Raw genomic sequence first — 26,336 nt, 5'->3', positions numbered from 1 at the left:
CAAATAGAAGCAACATTTCTCTTTCAGTGCTGAGTTTTTCAGAACAAAAAACAAAAGTTATTGCTCTCCATATTCTGTTTGTGACTGGTGTGTTTATGTCACCTGATTGACCAAAAGCATACTCATATGAAGTATAAACAGATCTTTAGTGAAAGGTCTACCTGTTTAACCAACCAATAGCAGTTTGGGGTCACAAAGGAGATGTAATTAAACCCATTGTATAAATAACTGAGGATTATAATAAACTTTATTTAACCAGGTAAGTCAATTGAGAACCAGTTCTTATTTACAATGACGACCTGGCCAAGAGGCAACATGAAAAGCAGATGCAGTACAAAGCACTAGGGACACAATACAATAACAACACAAATGCAGATAATAGCATATAAAACCAACAACAACAAAAAAAAAAAACTAAAAAAAAAGCACAGTGATCTTGAACTATTGACTGAATAGAATTTTTAAAGATGATAGTGGAATGAAAGTGCTGAGCTTTAAGGTCTGCTGCAGATGATTCCAAGCATCAGCAGCAGAAAACTGAAAAGAGTAGTGACCAAATGAAGTGCAAACTTTGGGTATGCAAAGGTTAATGAAGTTACTAGAGCGCAAATTTCGGCATGTTTCATGAATGTTAAGAAGTGACTGTAAATATTGTGGAGTTTTTCTAATGTTTGTAATATTGGGTAATCAAGGTACATGTTGTCACCTTAGATTTCTAAGTTTCTAACTGACATTTTTTTTTGTCAAAATTGAGTACTCACACATTCTTAATAAATGACAACTTATTTACATTATGGGATTTTTTTGTAAGTTGTTTACATATTAAGACTTTTTATATATATAAAAAAATGTTACACACATATTGTTTGCTATATGGAATGCAAAAAATTTGAAGCTCATTATCTCAAAATCATTCAGGACACAGATAAAACCTTATAATTCCAATTTGACGATGTGTATTCTGTACAGGTTTTTTAGTGTTTAAATATTTTTTTTTGTTATATTATTATTATTATTTCATCTTTTCTCTCTTGTATAAATGTAATTTCAACTTGTTTAGAGGGTAGGGGTAGGAATAATATTTGCTTAAATTTCCCTGTAAATTACTTTGTTATATCTGTAAAAGTTTAATAAACAGATAAAAAAAATCAGGTCAGTTTTTAATTTTCTCATTTTTTTAAGAAAACTATTTTGTTCATCAAGGGAAAATGTATTCAATGAAAAAAAAAAGTTTAATTGTTTATTATTTATTAAAGTTTTCTTGAAACTGCTTTCCTATTGAATGTAGTTTCAAATGAAATTATGACTTTTTAAATTTTTGCTTTTATTACTATTAAAAGTTATTAAATTAAAATAATTTTAAACAATTATTTTATAGTGCAATAACATTTCAAAATTTTACAATTTGTACTGCATTTTTGGTTGAATATATGCAGCCTTGGTGATCAGGATAAGCTTATCTTAAAACATTAAAAAAATCCTACTGACCCCAAACTTTTGACTGCTAGTGTATATTTGGGACATTAAAGGGGGCATAGGATGCATTATGTGACTTAGGTAAGTGCGAAAGTTCTACAGAAACATTTTTATATGCTCATTTATAATCACAGAATTACCCCTGTAAACTTATATTAAACACTGAGCAGTTTACCTATGCCTGTTGCCTCATTACGTACAGTATATACACACTGTCACAATATACATGTTAAACTAACAAAGGATACAGTTAAACAGACCCTATGCCTCTTCAGTGGGTGCTGAATACATTTATTATGCAAATTTCCTGATTTTTGCACTTTGATTAGATATCTCTAGTCCTGGTCTAGTCCATATCCTAAGAACTCTATAAATCCAGTCTTGTTTTTAAAATAAAAGTCCCACATACATAATAAATATAATACAAGTCTATAAACCTAAAAATGGGTGGGGGGGGCATTGCTTTAATATCATTAGTAAGTATTGTGGGCAATCATATTTTGCCTGGGACAGGCATATTAATGATGTAGTAGACTGTTAGAGTTTGTGTTTTGTTCTTTTTTTCTACCAATTTTTCACACACAGAAATCCTGAGAATGATGAAACAATTGTGTTTGAGAATCACTGTATGTCATGTACTGAACTTATATTATTTAACTCAACCTATATCCGTTTATTTTAATTATATGACACCTTTAAGACAGCTTTAGAATAAACTAGTGGTATAAAAATGATGTTTTTCACCAATAGTTACATAATATCGAAGTCTGAATATGGAATAATTGCACTGCTTCCCACAAAAACAAACAAACCAAAAAACACTGTGAAGTACAAATCACTCAAGCTCACAAGTTACACCATTCATCTCAGCTGTTCTGAATAAATACAGATTCCAACATACAGCGGTATTGCAAAGGATTGCACCATGTAAAAAAAAACAGGCTGGATTTATCATCCAACTCAATTTGCAAGAGGCAAAGATAACCGAAAGCTCAAGGACGACATCATGGTATAAAATATCATCCGCTGCTTCACAGAATTTAACAATTTTGACTCATGTTAAATTGAACACGGGGGAAAAAAAGAGCAGTAGGTCAGCGCATGAAATAAATGCGATGTCAGTGCAGTCAAACTATGGTTTTGAGGAACACCTGGTAGGCTTACCTGAGGTTTTGCAGGTGAACTTTGCTTGTGGATCACACATTCTCTTGACACCCTTGCAGTTGGTTTCATCACTGCCATCTTCGCAGTCTTTATCCCCATCACAGCGCCAGCGCTCAGGGATGCAGGTCCCGTCAGCACGACAGTGAAACTCTTCTGCACTGCATTCCACAGGAGGCAATGCTGGAAATTACAAAAAAAACAACAACAACACAAGTCTAATGAGTTGCTTCTTTTTGCCAATCAATCACATTCAGTGCAACCGGTGTAGTCCAATTCCTGATCAAACGACACTAATGGGTTGGCTGTTTTAGACTGTGCTTACACTTAGCAGGTTTAGTTTGAGTAGAATGAACTATCATGTGACTGTTATCTGCTATTGTGGTTCATGTGAATAAGTGTGAATGATGCCATCTGAACCTGTTTTGAGTACTAGTTTGCATCCAAATGAAGGCTGGTGAGGTTTAACTCAAGTTTGGAACCAACATGGATAAAAAAAAAAAGATTTCACAGTATGAGACCACCAAAAGTATATAATACTCTGATGTAGCTTCTTCTACCATTACAGTTCAATATAAGTGTTAGAAATGTGTCTCCTTGAAGCAGATATTTACTTAAAATACAATGTGTGCAAGGAAAGAGGAATACCTGGTGCCTAAATTTGACTTCTTTACAGATTTTATAGGCTCTTCACAAGTAACTGACTCACATTGTTAACATAAAGACAAATGTTTTTATGGTAATTTGTTATTTTTTATAAGTTAATCAGGTTTCAACTATGTTTTTTTATACATTTTTTTATGATATATATATATATATATATATATATATATATATATATATATATATATATATATATATATATATATATATATATATATATATATATATTTGCACAAAATATACAAACAGTCAAAAAAAATAATCTTTTGAGATAGTATGGGATTAAATATCCTCCTCCTATAGAATTGTAAATTGTCAATGTATGTAAGAAAGGGAGACCATGTTTCAAAACATTTACTTTTTGAACCTCTGACAGTAAATTAGATTTTTTTTCAAGCTGAATAAAATTCATCATGTCTTTAATCCATCTATGTGTTTGGGGATTAGATTTTTATCCAATAGAAAAAGAATTAAAGCCTTGCCAATAGTGTAATAAAGAAGAAATATGTAGAGCAATTGCTTTTAAGCACAATATTTTCGAGGCTGGTTCCAAAATTGCCAACTGGGATTCAGGTTCAATAAGAAAACCATATATTAAACTAAATGGTATTTTTCCCAAAACCTCCCTAGATTTGACCAGAACCAAAACACGTGTGTGGTTGTGGCTGGTGAATTTGAGCATCTACTGCATGTTGGACTAATTTAAAATTTGTCAAATGTAGCCGATGAAGTATTTTAAAGTGAATAAGGGCATGTCTGGTACAGTGTGATAATGAGTGTACTTTATTTAAAATACCATCCCATTCTGACTCTGTGAAGGCTCTGGTCAAGTCAAGCTGCCAAGAGGTCTCAACATGTTCTAGACTTTGAGGATCTATTGTTCTTTATTTTGAGGATCTATTTCTTTTATTTTGAGGATCTATTTCTTTTATTTTGGCTAGAATAAAAGCAGTTATACATTTTTTAAGGTCAAAATTAAGGTCAAAATTATTAGCCCCATTTAAGTTATTTGTTTTTTTCTATAGTCTACAAAACAAACCATCATTTTAAAATAACTTACCTAATTACCCTAAGTTGCCTAGTTAACCTAATTAACCTAGTTAAGCTTTTAGATGTTTTTTTTAAGTAGTTATTAGAAAATGAGTTAAAACTATTATGTTTATAAATGTGTTGAAAAAAAATCTTCTCTCCTTTAAACAGAAATTGGGATAAAAATAAACAGGGGGGTGGGGGTGGCATTAATAATTCAGGGGGGGGTTAATAATTCTGACTTCAAAATTAGTCCGCTACTTGCGGGTTATAAATCTAATAATGCACTAAAAACTCAGGCAACAGGTAATACAGGGAAAGATGTCAATTTTCACTTAACGAAGCTTTAAATTTGCAGAAATCTAAAAAACTGTTTTTGGGCAAAGAAAAAATTAAGTGCAAACTCTTTAAAGAAGCAGAAAATATTACATTGATTTATATAAGTTACGATGAGGCAGCAAGAGTAATCTTTACAGGAACTGTGTTTTGTTTTAATTTAATTTGTTTTGATAGTTTAATACAGTGTTTTGAATATAATTTGTGTTTATGTTCACAAAAATAACAACTCATTAAAAATACTGTACAATATGTGTTGTCCTACTCCTGAAAAAATATTCTATTGGTTCTGTTGGTTCTTTTTACTGTATAAAACATTCAGGGTAACCAGTCCAGTTAAGAGACTAATGCATTCTATGTAAATAAAACAAATGCAGTACAATCAGTGTTGCATACTGATTGTATACTGAGCATTTCTAATAATGAGAACATTTTCTTTTTTAATCAAGCACATCAACACATTGAAAAACATGCACGCTAAGGGAACTCAAAGCATTTGAGTTTAAAAATCAATATTTATGCTATTCATTTTATTAAATATAATACCACTCAAACAAATTATGAATTTAAGATAATCAATCCCACTCCACCTACCCCAAAAGTGTAATTTATTCTCCATCATGCGGTTATAGTTTATGAGTTTCTTTCTTCTGTTGAACACAAATTAATTATTCGTAGAATGCTAGCTGCTAACACCCATTGGCAACAACAGTAGAAAAAGAAAATACTAGTCAATGGGTTTTAAAATATCTTCTTTTGTGCAGATGAAAGGAACCTAAAATTATTTAGAACAAGTTAAGGGTGAGCATTCAAGCCGGATTTTCAATTTTAGGGTGAGCTATCCATTTAAAGCTGTTAAAGCTTGCTAAAGATAACACAAGTACATCTGCATGTACTGATGTAATCACCAGATTCTATTACTGTGTTGAAGTGCAGACAGCCATTGCCCTTTAAATAAAGGAATACATAGTCTTAAAGGTCTAGTCCAATCGTCAGCCAACAGACTTATAATCCTAATCACAATATTAACGCCAAATACTCGTAAAATTAATTTTAAAATAAAATAACTTAACACCTATACATCCATCCTTTATATCTCAAGCAAAATCACATCAAATAACAAATCACTTTAACGTTTACTCTCATTTATCAGTGAAACAGCAAAGTATGATGGGAACTAGAAATTTGCTGCAGTAAATTCCATTTGAGTTCTGCCTAATTTAATGCGTTTTTAATGAATATCCAGTCATTGCTGAGTAATACATACTTGTTTAATTTAAATAGAAATATTTGACTGTTTTATAGTTTTGCCATTAATACTGTAGGTAAACAGCACTTTACTGACATTTATGACTTAGGGTGCTTTCACACCTAGACTTTTGTTTCGGAGCCTGGCATGTTTTCTCAGTTATCATGGTTGGTTTGGCATATGTGAAACCAGCAATTGCGCTCGGATCTGCACCAAAACAATCGGTCCGAGATCACCAGAATGAGGTGGTCTCAAACTGTGGAGCAGATCGATTGTAGTGAGAAAGCAATACTATACAACAAACTAACGAACCAGGCTATATCACAGTATATTAAGGATATGTAATAGGCATATATGACTAGATAGAATTGTAAGTAGGGTGGGATGTCATCATTCCTACTGGTAAATGTGCGTTTTATGTCAAACACAAAAGTGAAAGCATGCATGAACTATTAACGAGAGCTGATTATCTGTTGAAAATTGACCAAACTGCAGTCTTGGTTTATAATTCTAGGGTAAAGTCTTACCTCTGATTTATATTTGGTGATGATGTCTGTAGATGTCACCATTAAAAATTAAAGCGCAGCTTTTCGCTTATAATGTCTTGCTGCTGACATTATGTGACAGCTGAGCGGGACTCTGACCAATGTGAGAAGTTCACTCGCATGTGACTTGTTTTAACTGTTTTAGTACGTTTAGAAAATTTGCCATGTGAAAGTAAAGCGCAGCAAGAACAAAGTGCAACATTGTAACAATTTTAATCCCTATTTCGGAACAAAACAATCAATCTACAGATGTGAAAGCACCCTTAAACATAATAAATGAATCATTTATAGAACAGTTAAAGAAAAATATAAAAGCAAAAGGGGAAATATATTCAGTGTTTAAAGTTTATAAACACGCTCACTTCCTTAGCTGACTTTCATACTGTTAAACTGTGTAAATTTAATCAATTACTCTTCAAGATTTCCTCTTGTCACACTAATAAATATTTTAATATTCTTCCTTACACTGTCAAAGACTTAAAGTAGGCTTCCAGCGCAATGGACAGGGGCAAGGTTCTCTCCAAAAGTACAAGCACAAAAAAAAAAGCTTCTCTCTCTCTTTTATTTTACTAAAGCCTGCCTTGTTTATCAGCTCCTACTTTATTTTGAACACATACAGTTGACAGGAGTTTAATATATATTAAGAAATCATGTTTACACACCACTATAGCTCAAACCCCAGCCTGCTATCAAACAAAGCAAACAGAAAAAGACACAATGTAACATAATGAACCCTTAAACACAGAAGGGCTTCCTGCTTTGTTTAAGGCTAATCCTGAGAGTTCCCAGTGTCTCCTCCACTTTACACACACACAGAGCATGTGTTATACAATAATCTGAGCTAGGAGGATACGAGCCGGACAACTCCTCAGAGACGGACAGGAGCGAGGACCTCCATCAGGAGCCGGTTTGATGAATGGCTCCAACATTTCTGTGACAAGCTGGTGAGCTGAAAGCATCGGAGGACTCGGCCTCAGCTTTCAGAGGTAATTACAGCAGATTAAAAGATTCAAATCTGTAAGGTGGTTCCCTGGTGAGCTCAGATAAGATTAGATCCGTCAAGTGTAGAAAAAAGAGAGAAAGTTTGAAACTTGTGTTCCCCCAAATTAGGGACATTGCGCCGAGGCAATTACAAGCAACGCTGACTTGATCGCTATCGTTCAGCTCTTTGTTAGCCTGCTAATTAGTCGTGTTAATTCTCTGGAAACCTCTCAGTAGGTTGGTTAAGTTGTTCAAGTACAGCAGCAAACACAAAGCTGTTTTTAATCAATGTTACAGGGAAATTTTACCTCTGGAAAAGCTCTTTAATTACTCTGATGCTACTATTGGGCATACAATGTAACTATAGCTGGATACAAGATCCTGATTATTGGTGAGATGATCACAATTTCTAAATATTTTCAAGTATAAAACTTATATACATTTATTATGGTATTCACCTAATTCTTTACGTTCGAGCGGTAGAGCTTTTTAAATCTTTTTGACTTGAGACTTTCATTCTCATTTATTTCCATTCATTTTTAGACATTAAAAACAGCTCGTTATGCTGCTTGATGTTGCCAACTTATATTTCCTTATTATATTATATTATTCTACTTGGTCTGTATAGTCAAGTGCAAACACTTGTTTGTAGGGCAAGTAGTTTGACCGTTTTTGGATGTTAATTGTTCCTAGCCATTTCTTCCATAGGTGACTAAATTGGAAGTTCTAAAACAATTGCAAAAACGAGCACACGTCCGCATTGAAGAATAAGATCAATACTGGACAATATTTCATTGCCTAATTAAAGTTTGAAGCATAATAGTATATATACACCGTACAGGCAGATTTTTAGTCTGTAGTATAATACTTAACCCAGGCTTATTCTGAAAAACATATCTCTACATACATTTCTGGAGAGAAATAAATATACGTCGCAAATACATCCAAATACGTCGCAGGAGCTATGTTTTTATTTTTTATTAATTAATTTTTTGCAGTTTTTGTTTTCGCAAATCAGGTAGAGGCCACTGTGAATGCTTTTTTGAGATCTCAAAGTTTTCTCGCGTGTCTACGTGCCTTCTTTTCTTGTGCAAATCCACCAGAGGCTGCTGTTGACTGACTGGCTTATCCTCCTCCTTCCCTAAACCTAAACGATGGTGTATTAAAAGCACCGATTGATCTAACCAACCCACTTCCCTGAACCCAACCACATTAATTTTAAAAGTAATCCAAAAAAAAAGCCCTCGCTTGATTTTTACGATGTTTTCAGATTTTACCACATTCTCACCCTGTTATTTACTTGTTTATTTTATGTCTTACCCACTTTCTGGAATTGTTCTTCACCAGACTCAAACCCTAACCTCACGGTCAACTCCGCTCTGCATCTCAAGTCCCCTAATGCACGTGGTGAGACACTACTCAAACTGGTAACAGCAGGTTCATACGAGGTAAGCGGTCAGCTGCTAGCTTGAAAAGGAACGACATCATACCACCCCGTAGCATTCATTTTAAAGATGAAATGCAGCCATACGTACTTCTGACTACATAATTCGTGATCTCCAATAATGTATATAGGGTTACATTTTTAGAATGAGCCTATGTTGCATATTTTGCTCATATCATTTGCTTAATACTAATGCCAATTAAACCTGATTTGTAGATTCTTGTAATTTTTTTTAATGTTGTATTACTATTTGCACTTGCCCTTGTAGCTAGCTTGCTCTGTATTTTAGAAAATGACACTAAAGCTGAACTTCATATTATGAAATACATAATACACAGATTTTTGTTTTACAAAACAGAATAGTTTAGGCTTGAGGCAAATAAACATGCACAATACTAGCATACTGGCTGTTTGTTTGTACTTAAACACATACAATCACGCAAATACATGTAATCAAATCTTTTTTAACTAAACAAGAACAGAAAAAATAGAAAAAGATGAAGACTCACAGAAGATGTTGTGGCAAAATGTATCCATCTGACTACAATAACAGTATGCTAAACAAACAGCATATATTGAGGTCTACTTTAATAGTCTCAATATTAACAATATTTTACTCGCTCAGAATTTTATACAAGGTCAATAATTTACTACTTTATATAAGAGCTTAAAAAAAAAAAAAAAAAAAAAAAAAAACTTGTTTAAAATTACAAATTGCACTTACAGGAGCACGTGCTTATGATCGAACACAGCTGGTCGTTCATTACCTAATTTATGATGCACCAATTAGACAAGTCCTAAACCACTATAAATACCCTAAGTTCCATATCACAGCCATCTTTGTTTTGAAGAATCCCCCCTACACCTCGACTCCTCCTCCTTTCCTAGATGGGTGGCATAGTGGCACAGCGACTAGCACTGTTACCTCACAGCAAAAACGTCACTGGTTCTAGTCCTTACCAAGCCAGACGACATTAATTTGTGGAGTTTACACGTTCTCCCCGTGTTCAAGTGGGTTTCCCAGAGGTCCCCTGGTTTCCTCCCACTACCCAAAAACTTGCAACTTAAGTTAATTGTCTAATCCAAATCGGCACCATAGACATGCTCCAGGTAAGTAGTTATCTCTTAAGAGCAATCACTTTCTGCTCATTGGCTACTACGGCAGGGGAGTTTCAAGATCTACCTGAGCTCAGACTCCCCTCTCACCCTACAACAGGAGGAAGTCCTGGGCTTGAAGATCTTATGAGCTCAGGGCTCTCTCCCGGGACAGCAAGCTAAACGTGCTTTACAGTTAATCATCAGCTAAGTGTGAACTCTTGAACAACCATTACAAACAGAAGTGAACAGATGGAGCTCAACTTTATAGGAATTGGTCCCATACTAACAATAAGTTGAATCTAATACAATAAACTATAGATGCCCCACATGCAATTGAGTGGAACAAAATACAAGGGCCTTGGAACATACAAAAAAAAAAAGAAAAAATGATTGGCCAACTTATGATTGGTGATGATTGGTCTTATACATGCTGTAACCAGACATTTAAAAAAAATAGCACAGATGGAGTTCAGTTTTATGGGACTTGTCTCAATGCTAACAATATATTACTGGCTCTGTATTCTTCCTGAATACAACAAAGTTGAAACTAACATAATCAATCCTAGATGCCACAAAGATGACTGAAGATAACAGATCGCAGCAGCCTTCACACATGTTTGAAGCTAGAAATATTCATGAAAATAATAAAATTGCACTTACAAAAGATGCAACGATAAATGCAGTATATCCATCTGACCCATCAACAATTACAAGTTATGAAAAGATGGAGTTCATTGCAATTATTTCAGTATTTTACTAAAAGTGAACCCAATATAATCATATCTAAATTGCATGCGTGTGATTAAAGGTAACAGAACACATCAACCTTTTTACAGGTTTTTAAAAGCTGAATAAGTTATTAATGGCACTTGCAGGGTATAAATATATGCATATAACATACACTTACCATAATCAACTATTAGAGAAATAGCATCGACTTTCTAAGTGACATAAGTAATGCTGTTTCTGGGTCAAAGCTTCTACTTGTTTGAATTGAGAACAACAGCTGTGTGAGCGCTATTTATTCACATCACACATTTGGGTTGATCTAAAAACTGACAGAGCAAAATACAGTTTCTGAGCTCACAGCATCGCAGACTTTTTTAATGATTCATTAAAGATGAAAAACTGTCTGGTCATCTGAGATTTCAGTATGGATAATGAAGGTTAGGATCATGATTTTTTTTGTGGTATTACAGCAAATTGTCAATGTATATTAGCACTTTAAGTTTGCTTTTGGTATCTGATAAAGTGTTTTGACCTTGAAAATGCGATGACGGACATAAGACTTGGCGAGCAGAATTGATTCTGTTAAATATATTTGACTACCTCAGTGTTATCCACAATGGGAATACACTGATGAATGTAATATAATCAAATCTATTTGATTTACTTTTGTTTTCAGCTTAGTCCCTTTGTTAATCAGGGGTTGCTACAGTGGAATGAACCTCCAACTTATCCAACATATGTTTTATGCAGCGGAAGCCCTTCCAGTTGCAACCCATCACTGGGAAACACCCATACACTCATTCAAAAATATACACCATGGACACTCTTTATTCTTACCCAATTCACCTATAGCACATGTATTTGGGTGAGGAAACCCACGCAAACACGGGAAGAACATGCAAAGTCCACAAAGAACTGTCAACTGACCCAGATTATATTATTATATTATATTATATTATATTATATTATATTATATTATATTATATTATATTATATTATATTATATTATATTATATTATATTATTTTAATTTATATATTTGATATATTATATGTATTTGTTTTTTATTTATTTATTTATTTATTTATTGTTCAATTAGAATACATTTTTTAACTATTTTATTTTTTTTATTAATAATGTCACTTACCAAATAAACAATAACACAATCTGGCACACATATTCTTAAACCAACAACTCAAAAACAAACAAACAAACAAACAAATAAATAAATAAATAAATAAATAAATAAATAAATAAATAAATAAATAAATAAATAAATAAATAACAACCTAATAAACGAAGATTGCAAATAAACAAATAGTCTCCCAAGCTCTATTCAGCTTACATTAAGGCTGATGTCTGGTATGGTCTGTCGCAGCCTTTGCACGGTTGCAGACGCATTGCCGTGGCTGATGCCAATACTGACATGCACCTCTCAAAAAATGTAACTACCCATCGCAACGATGCGTATCACAAGCTCTGTGATTAGTTTACAAGTGTCAAGTCCAAAAAAGGAGCTTCAGATGAAAACCTTTTTTTAGAGTTTATCTTATGATTAAACCTGTTGCATGTCCACCAGCTCCCACCTCAAAATTAGTGAGTTTTAGCTATTTGTACATTAAAGTAGTGTTCAGAAAAAAACAAAACACAAGCAAAGAAACACGACACAGGGGTACATAAAAACCTACTGCCAGCTAGTGTTTGGTAAGTGTTATTGCAGAGCAACACTAACAGCATGCAGAAGTATCCATGCATGACTACGTACAAAGCAGGCGCCATGGATAATGGCAATCGCTCAACATAGATGTATAAACCAGCCTTAAGAAAGCCAATAAGTTGGGCAAAGTAAAAAAAAAAAAAAATGTCCTACCAGGAGCAACTCCAGCACACGTCACATTTTCATCACTGAAGTCTCCACAGTCGTTGTCTCCGTCACAGGCCCAGTGGTCCGGGATACACCTGCCGCTGGTGCACTTATACTGGCCATTAGCACAGAAGTGAACACAGCCTGCCTCATCACTGTTATCTCCACAGTCATCATCTACAAACACACAAACACACACAGCACACTTAGTTAGAATCAGACTTTATGCTTTACAGTAAAACACTTCTAACACTAAAGTATTTGTCAATAAACACTAGACTTAAGAAAATAGAAATATAGAAAAATTATTAAATATATATATACAGTGCATGCGGAAAGTATTCATAATGCTTCGCTTTGTCCACATTTTTTATGCTACAGCCTTTTTCCAAAATGGATTAAATTATTTTATTTCCTCAAAAGTCTACACACAATATCCCATAATGACAATGTAAAAAAAAAAAGATTTTTTGAAATTGTTGCAAATTTATTAAAAATAAAAAACCTGAAAAATCACATGTACATAAGTATTGCTCAAAACTTTGATGATGCACATTTGGCAGCAATTACAGCCTCTAGTCTTTTTGAATATAATGCCACAAGCTTGGCACATCTGTCTTTGGGAATTTTTGCCCATTCCACTCTGCAATACCTCTTAAGCTCTATCAGGTTGGATGGGAAGTGACGGTGTACAGCCAATTTCAGATCTCTCCAGAGATGTTCAATAGAATTTAGGTCTGGGCTCTGGCTGGGCCACTCAAGGACATTCGCCTAGTTGTTACTTCATTGATATTTTGGCAGTAAAATACTTTATTATTATTTTTTTTTTTAAATAAAATAAAAATAAAAAAAATATTTATTTTATTTATTTATTATTTTATTATTATTTATACTATTTATTATTTTTTATTAGTGGGGGATTTTTATCGGCGTTAACATGCTGCGTTAACGTGAGACTCTTATCGGTTGATAAAAAAAATATCGCCGTTAATCTATTCTCGAAGTTGGGTTGGGAGCTGGGTCTATTCTACGCAAGCTATGACGACGTTCACCTTGATATTTTAGAGCGAATGTATACCTGGCCGAATTGCACTCCAGTGGGCGAGAACAAGTCTTCGAACCTGTGTTTATGCCTACTGTGAAATTACCACATCAAACGTGACGTGCTAAGATGGGTGCAGTTCATTAGAGTGAATCTGATTAATGTTATTCAACATTTAACTATCGGGCACCTGTAGAGTTTATGTGTTTGAGTAAAACATATGCAAATAAAATGGATCGGGTGCTTGACGGTGAATGACGGTGTTCGAAAGTCAAACCGGTGAGCCGTCTGACAAAAAAGTGCCCTTCTGAATCAAATAAGCAGAATGCCCTCCAGGATCTTTCACTTACTTCGAAGACACTAACTGACTACGCTTACATGGACAGCTGTAATCTAGTTATTTGCCTTAATAGACAATAATATAATTAAGGTGTTTACGTGAAGTGCTTTCATGTAAGAGTTTCCTGTAATTTTGCGTGACTTTAACCGCAGTTCGGCAGTTTCACCTCCACTCATAAATATATCGTTCATGCCCTCGAGACAAACTGGGGTATTCGACGCAAATAAGGAGTAAGGACTGGTGAGTATGTTGTACACAAATACATCTTATTGAACATAATTTATTTTCATCATCAGTTATCATAGTAAAACAGTTTCTCAAGCAGTTTGTGATGCATTTTGGATACAGGGGATATGTCCCTGGTCTAATGCGCCACCTGGCTTGAGAAACCCATTATCAAAGACTTACTTTTAGTCATTATTTGGGTAGCACACATATTCTGAATGCCTTCGGCAGAATTTAAATGAGTCATTTTAATATAGATTAATCTAGATTAATTCCAAGATTACAGTGAGATTAATCTACCTGTAGATTAAAAAAAAATATTCATCAAAGGAAATGATTCATCAACTACTTACAATCAGGAAATTAATTTATTAAACATAAGTATTTAACAATCAACTATTTTGTAACATTTAAAATTTTTATATTGTCACTTCAAAAGATTGCTGGTAACTGAAAGTATTAATGTATCTCTTAAAACAAAAACAAATAAATGTTCGACTTTAACTTTTAAACAGTGGTATATATGATATAGCTCTTTTTATAACAGGTACTGTCACACAAATTGTGTCGCTCCATCAAAATACAATAAAAAAATAAATAGAATTCATGACCGTTCCACAATTTTAGTACCAGAAAATGGCACATTTTCCTTCAGGGGGTCTTTATCCCTGTTGTGCCTCATGGTTTGCTGCACAATATTAGAAACCACAATGACAAAACAGAGAGGAAAAAAAAACACAGCAGGAGTGTTATAAACAAGAGTCTACAGGGCATCGAATTACGCCAAGCCTCATTTTGTGTAGAAAAAAATCAGCAAGGTGTCCAAAGGCTGTGACCCTGGATAAGACAAACCGCCTCCATCGGCTGACCTTGGCTGAACGCTCACATTTGACAGAGAAAATAAAGAAATAAGAAAAACAGATATAAAAAGAACAGGTTTTATTATTGCCTATGATCGAGTGCTGCGCATTTGCAGACCTTGAGGGCAGGCGATAAATTACAGAGGTTAGGATTTATACAACCCTCCCTTTGAACTGCAATGAAGATATTTCAGATAAAATAATTGGTGAATATTTAATGCTTATTAATGTGATGAATATCTTGATGAAAAAGAAGAAAAAAAGGCTCAGACAGTAGGATCAATGGGCTTAATTGAATTGAAGTGCCGGGTTTTCTTATATCAGCTCTAAAGAAAATAGGCTAATACATCATCATGCTAAATGGAAGAGTAAGTAAAGCAAATGGTAAAGTATTTTCTTACTTCTGGATACACTCACCTGAGTCACAATGCCACTTCATGCTAATGCACCTGCCATTAGCACAGCTGAACTGGCTGAGAGCTTCGCAGGTTGGAAACGCTGTGTGAATGAAGAAAAGAAGAAAAAAAAAAGAGTGTGATGAACCCTGACGCTTGAACCCAGGCCAATACATCACTGTCTTTTTGATGCACTAGGAAAGAAAAGCCATTTTTCATTTGGCTTTTAGCTTTGAAAAATTGCAAAAGACGTTTGTCCTGGCACAGATTGCTCTGTCATGCTAATAGATTAAATTTGGAGGCTCTTTTGTCCTCGGGAAATTTCGGTTTCTTGCAAGTTTGGGAGTGAACTTGGACCAGCAACTATTCTTTTGCAGTGTATTGCATTTTTTTTTTTTTTTAAATACAAGTCATACATCAGGGGTATAGTGGTCGTTTTGTGGAAAGCAAAAAACCTTTAAGGTCATACTAAATATCACAGCGAATTATTGCTGAAACCTTGACTTTCAATCACCAGAAATTCAAACAATTGTTAATTTGAACAGTCGTCGTATATAATAAACATATATAAAAACATAACTGGGGCATATCTAGACAAACATAACATATAAAGTCAACAATTTGATTAAAAATAATCATCACAAATACAGTAAATACAAGAAAATTGAGAAATGGTATTGCAATTACAATTAATAGCTTTGAAACTGAATATATTTACACCTATGATGTAAAAGTTGACTTTATGGTAACACTTTACAATAAGGTTGTATTAGTTAATGATAGTTAATGCATTTACTAACATGAATAAACAATGAACAATACATTTTTTACAGTAGTTGTTTATGTTAGTTAACGTTAATGAAAATACAGCTGTTTATTGTTAGTTCGTTAACTCACGGTGCATTAACTAATGTTAACCAACATGAATTTGGAATTTAAAAATGCATGAGTAATTGCATTATGATTATTACATTATGATTAATGATTAATACATGTTCACAATCATTGTTCATACAATCATTGTTCATATATAGTTCATGTTATTAAATGCATTAACTAATAAATCTTATTGTAAAGTTTGGTCAGATTTTCTTTTTTGGCCATGGCTGCAGTGCCATCAATCAGAAATGATTGTAATATGTTGATTTGATGGCCATTGGTTGGTTGATTGATTGATTACAACAAGAACCATTACTTATAATTGTACCATTACTTATAACAATTACTTTTGATACATTAACACTAAATTAGAACAATATATAACCTGACTTTCAATCATCAGAATTTCAAACACTTGTTAATTTGAACAATCGTCATTTACAATAAACCAGTCGCACTGCACCCAAACAGGTCTGAGCTTGGATTAAACCGGCGATTCTTTGTATGGAAGATGGTTGCTCTAACAACGTGGCTAAAGACCATGGCCTAAAGACCAGGTCGCTAGTGTATCTTTTGAGGTCAGAGGAGTGAGGTTTACCTGCATATCACTTCGCTTTTTGGCCTCCGTTACACTCAACTCACTAAACCTAACTCTTATCCCGGACGAGCCCCCACGTGTGCAACCCACTAGTCCTAATGAACCCAACCCGGTCTGAGCTAGGATCAAACCAGCAATTTTTGTATGGGAGTCGGTTGCTCTGACAACAAGGCTAAAGACCATAGCGTCCAGTGTCTGTCGCTAGAGCATCTTTTAAGGTCTTTTTGAGGTTTACCTGCATTGCACTTCACTAGCTTGCCTCTGTTACACTGACCCCCCCAACCTCACTCCCATCCTGGACGAGGCCCAATGTGTGTAACCCACCGATCCTACAGCACCCATCCCGATCTGAGCTGGGCTCAAACCAGCAATGCTTTTATATACACATATATAAAAATATATACAACATATGTTTCAAATATATACATTTTACTCATCATCAAATAATCATCAAAAATACAGTAAAAACATAAATATTAATTTAATTAAAAATAATAGCTTTAAAACTGTATATATTTTATAATAAATCGTATCCCTGTGATGTAAAAAAGCGCAAATTCCATTTTTGGCCATGTTTTCAGTGTGCTCCTTTAGAAATCATTGTAACATGCTTATTTTGCCATTGATTATTTTCTTGATAACAATTAGAAGCATTATATTAATTGTGCAACAAAAATACTTTTTAATATCACCAAATTAGTGTATTATATAACTTCTGAAAGATTATTTGACATTAAATACAAGATGATGCAAATTCAGTTTTGTTATCTTGTAATTTTGGGAGTGAACTTGGACCGGTAACTATTCTTTTGCAGTGCATGGCATTATTTTTATTTATTTATTTAATATACACAAGTCACACCCCATGGGGTTTAGTGCAGAGGCCGAAACACCCTGAAGGTCACGCAAAATGTCACAGTGAATTATTGCTATTTTCTGGCTAAGGTTAATGAAAAGAAATCACAAACAAAAGGGAAAACGAGACCTCGCAGATGCGGTGGAGAACAGTCAGAGGCAATAAGCACTCGCCAGGAAGCAATAACACACCAGCGATGAGATAGCACGGTGTGTGCGCTTTACTACAGCGTTGATTTAAAGATATCAAAAGGTTATTATTTCAACATTATGAATTACTGCAGGTTTTGCTATTAACCCTGGGATCATGATGCCATGGGTGAAAATGAATTTCCTTTTTTGTTTGTTTGTTTGTTTGACCAAAATTATTTTAGGGAAAAGGCACCAGTGCGTTAACACGTTTCACAATGTATTCAATTTAAACTGATATATAAACATTAGTATCTTCTTGTACGCTGATATACTTTTAATACATCAGAGCTCACAAGCGTGCAGGGAAATAGTGATGTGACACACGGTGGAGGAACAACATCTGTTTCTCTTTAAAGTGTCTCTCAGCTCTGTCAAGAAACCCACGCACGGAGTCAAGCAGGTAGTATGTGCATACGCACAGATTAAACCATATTTCAAATCATGAAAGGTAATTATGGCTGTGTGATGATGCATGTGTTTGTAGTGTATTTTTATTGATGCTATAGAATATCATGTCTTCTATTTGTACACAATTATGTACTACAGTATGTTTTAGTATAGAAACTGAAATGCGAAAAAAAAAAGAGAACAAGTTTATATGAAATATTGGTGACATAGGCTGTTGTCATTATTGATAATAATTAGAACCAACAATAAGAGTTGATAGTGTACAACTAAATCAGCATTTTAAAATGATTTCTAATATAAGACCATGACTATGCATGCTTGAGCATGGGTATGTTGAGTATTACTGTGTTTCTGCAGAGTTTTACTGCATTTTTAAATGAAATCCAACCTTGCTGAGCAGATGGGATTAAAAAAAAGTTCAATAATTAATTATCCCACATTTTTGCCAACCAATATTTATATGAATATATTGTCCATATGTGTGTTTCTGCAAACACATTTTCTGACAGCAAAAACACACTTTTACTTCACTAGTCAAGTCATGTCGGCTCCATTGTCATTTCAAAAATATACAGTGCAGTACACGGTGAAACTAAACAATGTTCCTCCAGGACCAACGTGCTGCATCAAACAACATGAATTGACAACATAATACAGGACTACACACTACTATAAACAACTTATAAGAATGAAATAAAACTTTTTAGTTTAAATTTTTTAAATAAACTAAAATAAAATAAAAATTATAAAAATAAGAATAAGAGCACAAAGTGTGGTTTGTGCAACATTTAGTGCAAATAAGACAGGACAGACAAGACAAGACAAGACAAGACAAGACAGGACAGGAAACAGTAACATTTACACTACGAATGCTGTGCAAATATTGTATCAAGTATAAATACTGTACAGGTAAACATTTGTCATTGAACATTTGTCTACTTTTACTTTGTCTTTTAGTTTGTAGTTTAGTTTTGTTCTACAGTTTCCTGCTTTGTTTCCCGCCATGTGCTCCTTTGTGCTTTTGTCATGTTTTCATTGGTTGCATCTAGGGATGCAATGATAGATTTTGGTTGTATGGTTATAGTCTGAGGAATAATCACAGTTTCACGGTTATCAAGCATTCACTACTTTTGAAAGTAATTCAGAATTAAAAGTTATTCATTATTATTATTATTTTTTTAGTTTAGAAAATACAGCATAAAATAATAATAAAAACAAACAATAGTGCATTTCTCTTTGGACTTAAAAATAAGTTTAAAATGTTTTTGGCATTTAAACACAAGTACACATTTTACACTGAAAATAAATGAAAGAACAATGACTAAATAAATAAATAAAAATAAGAATAAATAAACAAAAATTATTTGTCTAAAGTAAATCTAAGCTACATATTTGCTAAGTATTTCCCTTTTAAAAAGAACAAACATAGTCAAAGGGTGCTGGACCTCTGTTTGAAAGGCACTTTTGATCAATTATATTACAAAATTGTTTGGCGTTTTCCTCTTGTTTGCTTTTTCTCTTTGGAGTAGAAATGTGTATATTCCTCACAAAGTATAACGCTGACTGGTCAGTTCTTGTCACGTGACTCGCGGTGTGCTTGTGGCATTCTTTCAACTAGGTGTGGCTGAAAAGCGTGAGCTCGTTGATCCCAATATGAGCCAACTGCAAGCCGCTATTGGAAATAACAAACTTGCGCAATATGTGAACGGCCCTCAGTCATAGTTATTCTAGTGTGCATTGGTATTAACTTAACCTTGGTGTGCTTTAAACGAAACTTTAAACTAGCGTAACTTTGTTTAGTTGAAGCAGTTATGTTCCTTAAAACACAGTGTTGAGAAGTCTTAATGATTAATTAAACGTAATGAATCAAAGCATATGGTAATAGTGAAACCAGTTAATTGTTCCATCCCTAGTCGTGTCATGCCATTTGAGGCTGCGTCCGAAGTTGCCTACTACTCAGTAGGTACTACATTTGAATTTGAATTTACTTCTCCAGCATTAGAAAAGTACGTTCTATGAAATATGAATGTGAGCAATATGCTACGTCCACCATATTGTCATGATCACGTGACCTACACACACCAGTTGTGTCCCTTAACTCCCATTCATGAATTGAATGAATGAAGCATCATAGGATGGCGTAGCTTACATCAGATGCACACTTCAGAATCTCGCTGGAAGTAATCATGCACTGTTTTTTATGAATTCTGACGTACTACTTGGCTCGTGTACTGTTTTTAGCATACTATAGTATGGAAGTACGCAGTTTCGGGGGCAACACTATAGTGTTTATTATATATATACCCTCATATTGCCTGTGTTCCTTGTCTAGCTTTGTTTCATGTACCCATGCTGTTGTTAAGTGTGATATTTGCAGTGTAAAAACTTTGCTCTCTCACTTGTGAGAAAAAAATGAGGTACGTATTTTAGGGGAAAATGGCTTCTAAAGTCACAGTAGAGGTTTTGAATGTAAAATAGCGTGACATTTTTTACTCTGTACAGTCAGAATGACAACTATGGCCATTCTTTGTATTTATATAAATAGAATTATAAATCTAGTAATTAAAGAAAGTCAGTTTATGAACGAAACTACAGCGAATAGTCCGGACTGCTGAACGAATCCTTCCTACACTTCAAGATCTGTACTCTTCCAGAGTGAGTAAAAGGGCATGCAAGATCCCTCTGGTCCCCTCACACCCAGCACACTCCCTGTTTGAATTGTTACCGTCTGGCTGGCCCTACAGAGCACCGAGCACAAAAACAGCCAGATACAGGAAAAGTTTCTTTCCTCAGGCCATCTACCTCATAAACAGTTAAATATTCCCATACCGTGCAATAAACATGTGCAATACTGTCTCATATGCATTTGTACACTGCACCTTATAACTTATATATTTATAACAAATCTGTACACATGCTAATATACGCTTCAGGAAAGTATATTTACAGTAGGTTGCTTCATTATAGCGCAATTAAACAGTCATCATGCGATGGCCATATTACAGTAATTGGGTTAAAACCTTGAAATTAATACTAAATTAAGCAATAATTCCCCCAATATGTGCATAGGCATCATTCAGTGCTTTCTGATGGGTTTGTGCTCCATTGGGTCGCATCTCCAAAACACCAACAGCTGTAAACTGAAATAACAGATCCCATGGGCTTCCCAGACAAAATTACTTTTAGGGAATTGTTCTTTCCGCTCACAAATAAAACCCTCGCCGGCACAAATAGGAAGTCTTAGAATCTGTTGGAAAGCACATCAGTGGAGGTGTTGCTAATCTAGGAGAAGACTGTTACAAGTCAAGATTACAGTTGAGTCCACAAATAAAACGAAATAAGGTATTATTTGAACGTTTATTCCCAGAACATGTTGCCGTTATTGTTGACAGCAGTAAATCCCACTTCTGAATTTCACAAGCGAGGGTTCCAGTCCCCTGACTTCAGCAATTATTACTTTCAACACCCAGTTTTCACAACAGATCAAATTTAACAAGCAGTCAGACTGCAGGGGTAATAACTCTGATCATTGAAATCTGATTTGAAGAAGAAGAAAAAAAATCACTTGTATGAACCTGAGCAGCAGACAGTGAAAGTTCAAGTTCATATCTTTTAGATTTTAATTCAACCTTAATCAAACCAAAAGTACTTCAGGGGTAGTTAATGTGTTGGTACTCTTTGAGTAAGGGATTCATAAAGATAAACAATGAAATCATAAGTTTAAAATCTCGATATCTTTTATTAAAAATCGAAATCTTTGAAATCTTTTTAAAACTTATGATTTCATTGTTTATAAATCATTCTTGTTTGGAAATTTTTTCACGATTGACAGTACGACGAAGGGCGACATAGTGGCGCAGTAGGTAGTGCTGATGCCTCACAGCAAGAAGGTCGCTGGTTCGAGCCTGTGTGGAGTTTGCATGTTCTCCCTGCATTCGCGTGGGTTTCCTCCGGGTGCTCCAGTTTCCCCAACAGTCCAAAGACATGTGGTACAGGTGAATTGGGTAGGCTAAATTGTGAATGTGTGTGTGAATAAGTGTGTGGATGTTTCCCAGAGATGGGTTGCGGCTGGAAGGGCATCAGCTGCGTAAAAACGTGCTGGATAAGTTGGCGGTTCATTCCGCTGTGGTGACCCCCAATTAATAAAGGGACTAAGCCTAAAAGAAAATGAATGAATGAATGACAGTACCTCGAAATCCATGAATCTATGTTAATTTACTTCAAAACAGCATTTAAATGAATGAACGAATGAACAACCAAACAAACGAACAAAAAATTTTTAATTAAAAATAAATAAATTAATGAATAAATGAACACAGAAACTGTGAAAAAGAACCCCCCAAATAAATAACATCAAAAGGTCTAATAAATACCACTATCATAAACACATTTATTCCATACTGATACAGGCATCAATATTACACATAATACTACTAATAATAATGTAGTGTATATCTACATTTTGATTAATCTGATCAGAGAAATCAGATAGATAATAATAAATTAAATATTTGTTTTTTTCTCTTTTAATCTTTTTTAAAAAGGCAAGCTTATCCTATCCTATCCTATCATTATTACTTTGGAAAAACATAAAATGGTACATTTTGTAACATACAAATATATAGTAAACTATACATTTTTTGCATAAGACCAGTTTAGACTTGTTTGCATTCAGTCAAAATGACGTGAGTTGACATGAGAAGTGACACAGTTGAATAAATTAGGATACAATATTAATTTGTAGATAAACTCTTCCAGCTAATAGCAAATAAATGATTGAATGAAGGAATGATTGATTGAATGACTGATTGAATGCCAATCAAAATCTTCATACGCATTCACATTTGCACTCTTTAGGAAAATAAAAGCGTTTGAATATTTTTACGGACATGTTTAGCTGCTAGCTGTTAGTCAGATAATGTTTCTGTTCCTTTTTCAATGCCAACTGTGTAAAAAATATTGATAAAATGCTTACAATAAACCGCTGTTTGTTTACCTTCAAGCTCTGCTTTAAATGCTGACGTGTGTGCATGTAAAGAAGTGCTCCGGTGAGCGCCAGCACACACACATATTATTTACATCTCGGCATGCGAAAATGTTCCTCTATATGTTTTCATCAAAGTTGTTCATAACACTTATCCATCCACAGAATTTGTAATCTAGTCAACTGTGTAAACATTTAACAGCGGTTAGTGCTTCTGCCTTTGGATGTGTCTGGGACAAAAGCTGCTGCATGAATGCCAAAGCTTTAAATAAAAGTGAAATCATCAACAAAAAGCTGACCCTTTATATGTTATCAAACACAAGCGCAGTGTTTAGAAGTGATTTTTTGGTTAATGATGTCAGAATTTACCATACTTTGGATAGGATGTGTGTAAATGTGTAAAAAGACCCCCCCCCCCCCACCCAAAAAAATAAATAAATCCAAAAACATCAAAATATCAATACTATCACTACTATACCACTATTATACTATTATACTACATGTATATATACATTTTAGGATGAACTCTTGCAACTAATAGTAAATGAATGAATGAATAATTACTGAAAATGATAAAAGAACCCCAAAAAATACATAACATCAAAATTTCTATTAACAATACAGGGCTCAACAATAAGGACTGCCCGGTGGCCCAGGGCCAGTGTGAGAGATGCTTGGGACAGTAGACCGGATCATTAATGGCCCGATTGGGACAGTGCTGCCTTGTCAGTCACTAACATTTAATTTGTCTGTGACTATTTGTGCATTTTAAGTTTGTGCTTTTAAATCTTTAAATGCTACCTTCTCTGTAATGTCGTAAACAGCATATTGCGATTCATCTTATCTGATTGATTTAACCATGCTATTTTTTTTTTTTTGTAACCTGGTAACAACCAGTACAGCATAGAAACAGCAACATTGCGGCAACATCAAATTATAAGGCTAAACGAAAATGTCTATCTCTAACTTCTTGGAAGTAGACATTTATGTGTATAATAATGTGTAAATAATTTCAAACTGCAATAAAGTACCTCCAAATTATCCATACTGCTCTTTTTGTTTGCATAACACTTATATTAACAATTGTTTTTTAAATATTGAAATTCTAGATTTACAGATTTTATTTTTGACACATTATTTAAAATATGTGGCTAAAAAATAGCTATTAACTTCCCTTTTTTTTGGTGGGGCCAGTGAAAATTTTGGCAGGGCAAGTAAAAATCTAAACCACTTGCCCGATCGGACCAGTAGAAAAAATACTTAGCGTTGAACCCTGCAATACCACTATTATACGACTATCACTGTTATAACCCTAGTATACCATGCAGTTTAGACTTGCTTGCATTCAACCAAAACGACATGAAGATGAATAAATGAGAATAAAATATACATTTGGAGATGAACTCTTGCAACCAATAGCAAATGAGTGAATGAATGAATGAACGAAACTGATAATAAGAAACCCAAAAAAAGACATTACATCAAAATGTCTATTAATAATACCTCTTTTATACAACTATACCACTATTTAACCATGCAGTTTAGGCTTGTTTGCATTCAGACAAAATGACAGGAAGATGAATAAATGAGAATAAAATATAAATTTGTAGATGAACTCTTTCAGCTTATAGGTAATAAATGAATGATTACAGAAAATGATAAAAAGAACCCCAAAATAATGCATAACATCAAAATGTCTATTAATAATACCACTATTATATTACTATCACTACTATACCACTATTATACCATGCAGGTTAGACTTGTTTGCTAGTTTACTACTAGTAAACTATACATTTCCATTGCATATGAGCAGTTTGGAGGTGTTTGCATTCAACCAAAGCGACATTAAATGAATAAACAAGGAAAACATATTAATTTGAGGATGAACTCTCCCAGCTAATACCAAATTGCCCCAGTAATATTGTAATACCAATATTGTAAGTAGGCGAAATTGAGCAAGCGTGTAGAAGTAGGCTGAGAATGGTAATTAGCAGAGAGCAAGCTGAGCATCAGTGTGTTTCAGGTGTGTTGTGCGCAGTGCAGTAGTGAGAAGCAGTGGAGCTCCACGTCTGCATCCCAGCTTGATTACGATTAAGTGAAGTCAGGCATGCACACTAATTAGTGCTTACACTGCCAGTGTTTGTGCACGAGTGTACCGAGACACAGCGGAGGGAAACCAGCACAATGCCATTTTCAGCAATTTGAAGCATTTGGTGACAGACAACCCAGAAAGTTATATTGTTACTGCATAGCATGGGAGAAAAATGGCAGAGGAGCCAGAATTTCAATTTTGTGCTTGAGGGAATAAAAAGGGAAGCGGTACTGAAAGTGGAAATGATATATATGATAAAAAGATGCATTTACACAGTGCTTTTAATGTACATTTCAGTGTAAAGAGACCCCAGGGGAAACAATGCATTACTTTGGCTACAATGATAATTTTTTTGCAAAGTCAACAGAGTAGGTATGATAAAGAGAAATGGCATGAGGCTATTAAATGGAAGCCACACTATATTATTTTAGTCCAAATCTTCCTAAGTAAACAGATAAATGAATAGTTGTATACGAACTAACATACAAATTTGAGCAGTTTTGAGTATGACAAAAAAGGGCATGGATCAGAATGCAATATCATCATAAGTATTTATTATATTGCAATAATAATAATAATAATAATAATAATAATAATAATAATAATAATAATAATAATAATAACAATGATGATAATAATAATAATAATAATAATAATAATAATAATAATATTAATAATACTAATAATACTATTTTATTATTTATTAATCATTATTATTGTTGTTACTGCTATTATTATAACATCATCAACAACAACAACAACAATAATAATCATATTATTCAATAATCATAATATATATATATATATATATATATATATATATATATATATATATATATATATATATATATATATATATATATATATATACATATATATATATATATAT

The 26,336-nt window shown here is 33.9% G+C and overlaps 1 protein-coding gene across 4 annotated transcripts in view; it reads right to left on the bottom strand.

The window, feature by feature from the left end:
• The window catches only part of lrp1bb (low density lipoprotein receptor-related protein 1Bb), a 631,192-nt gene that overhangs the window by 241,164 nt on the left and 363,692 nt on the right, over positions 1 to 26,336 (bottom strand). For all 4 annotated transcript variants that reach the window (XM_087268160.1, XM_087268163.1, XM_087268161.1 and 1 more), the window contains 3 exons: positions 15,459 to 15,539; positions 12,581 to 12,751; positions 2,641 to 2,820 (listed from right to left, as the gene is read on the bottom strand). In XM_087268160.1, coding sequence (XP_087124286.1) covers positions 2,641 to 2,820; positions 12,581 to 12,751; positions 15,459 to 15,539 — 432 coding nt within the window. The remainder of the gene's footprint in view (positions 1 to 2,640; positions 2,821 to 12,580; positions 12,752 to 15,458; positions 15,540 to 26,336) is intronic.

This window comes from Danio rerio, chromosome 9 (genome assembly GCF_052040795.2).
Source record: "Danio rerio strain M-AB ecotype USA chromosome 9, GRCz13ab, whole genome shotgun sequence".
In the NCBI taxonomy this organism is placed as follows: domain Eukaryota; kingdom Metazoa; phylum Chordata; class Actinopteri; order Cypriniformes; family Danionidae; genus Danio; species Danio rerio.
This window is presented reverse-complemented; position numbering and strand designations above follow the sequence as displayed.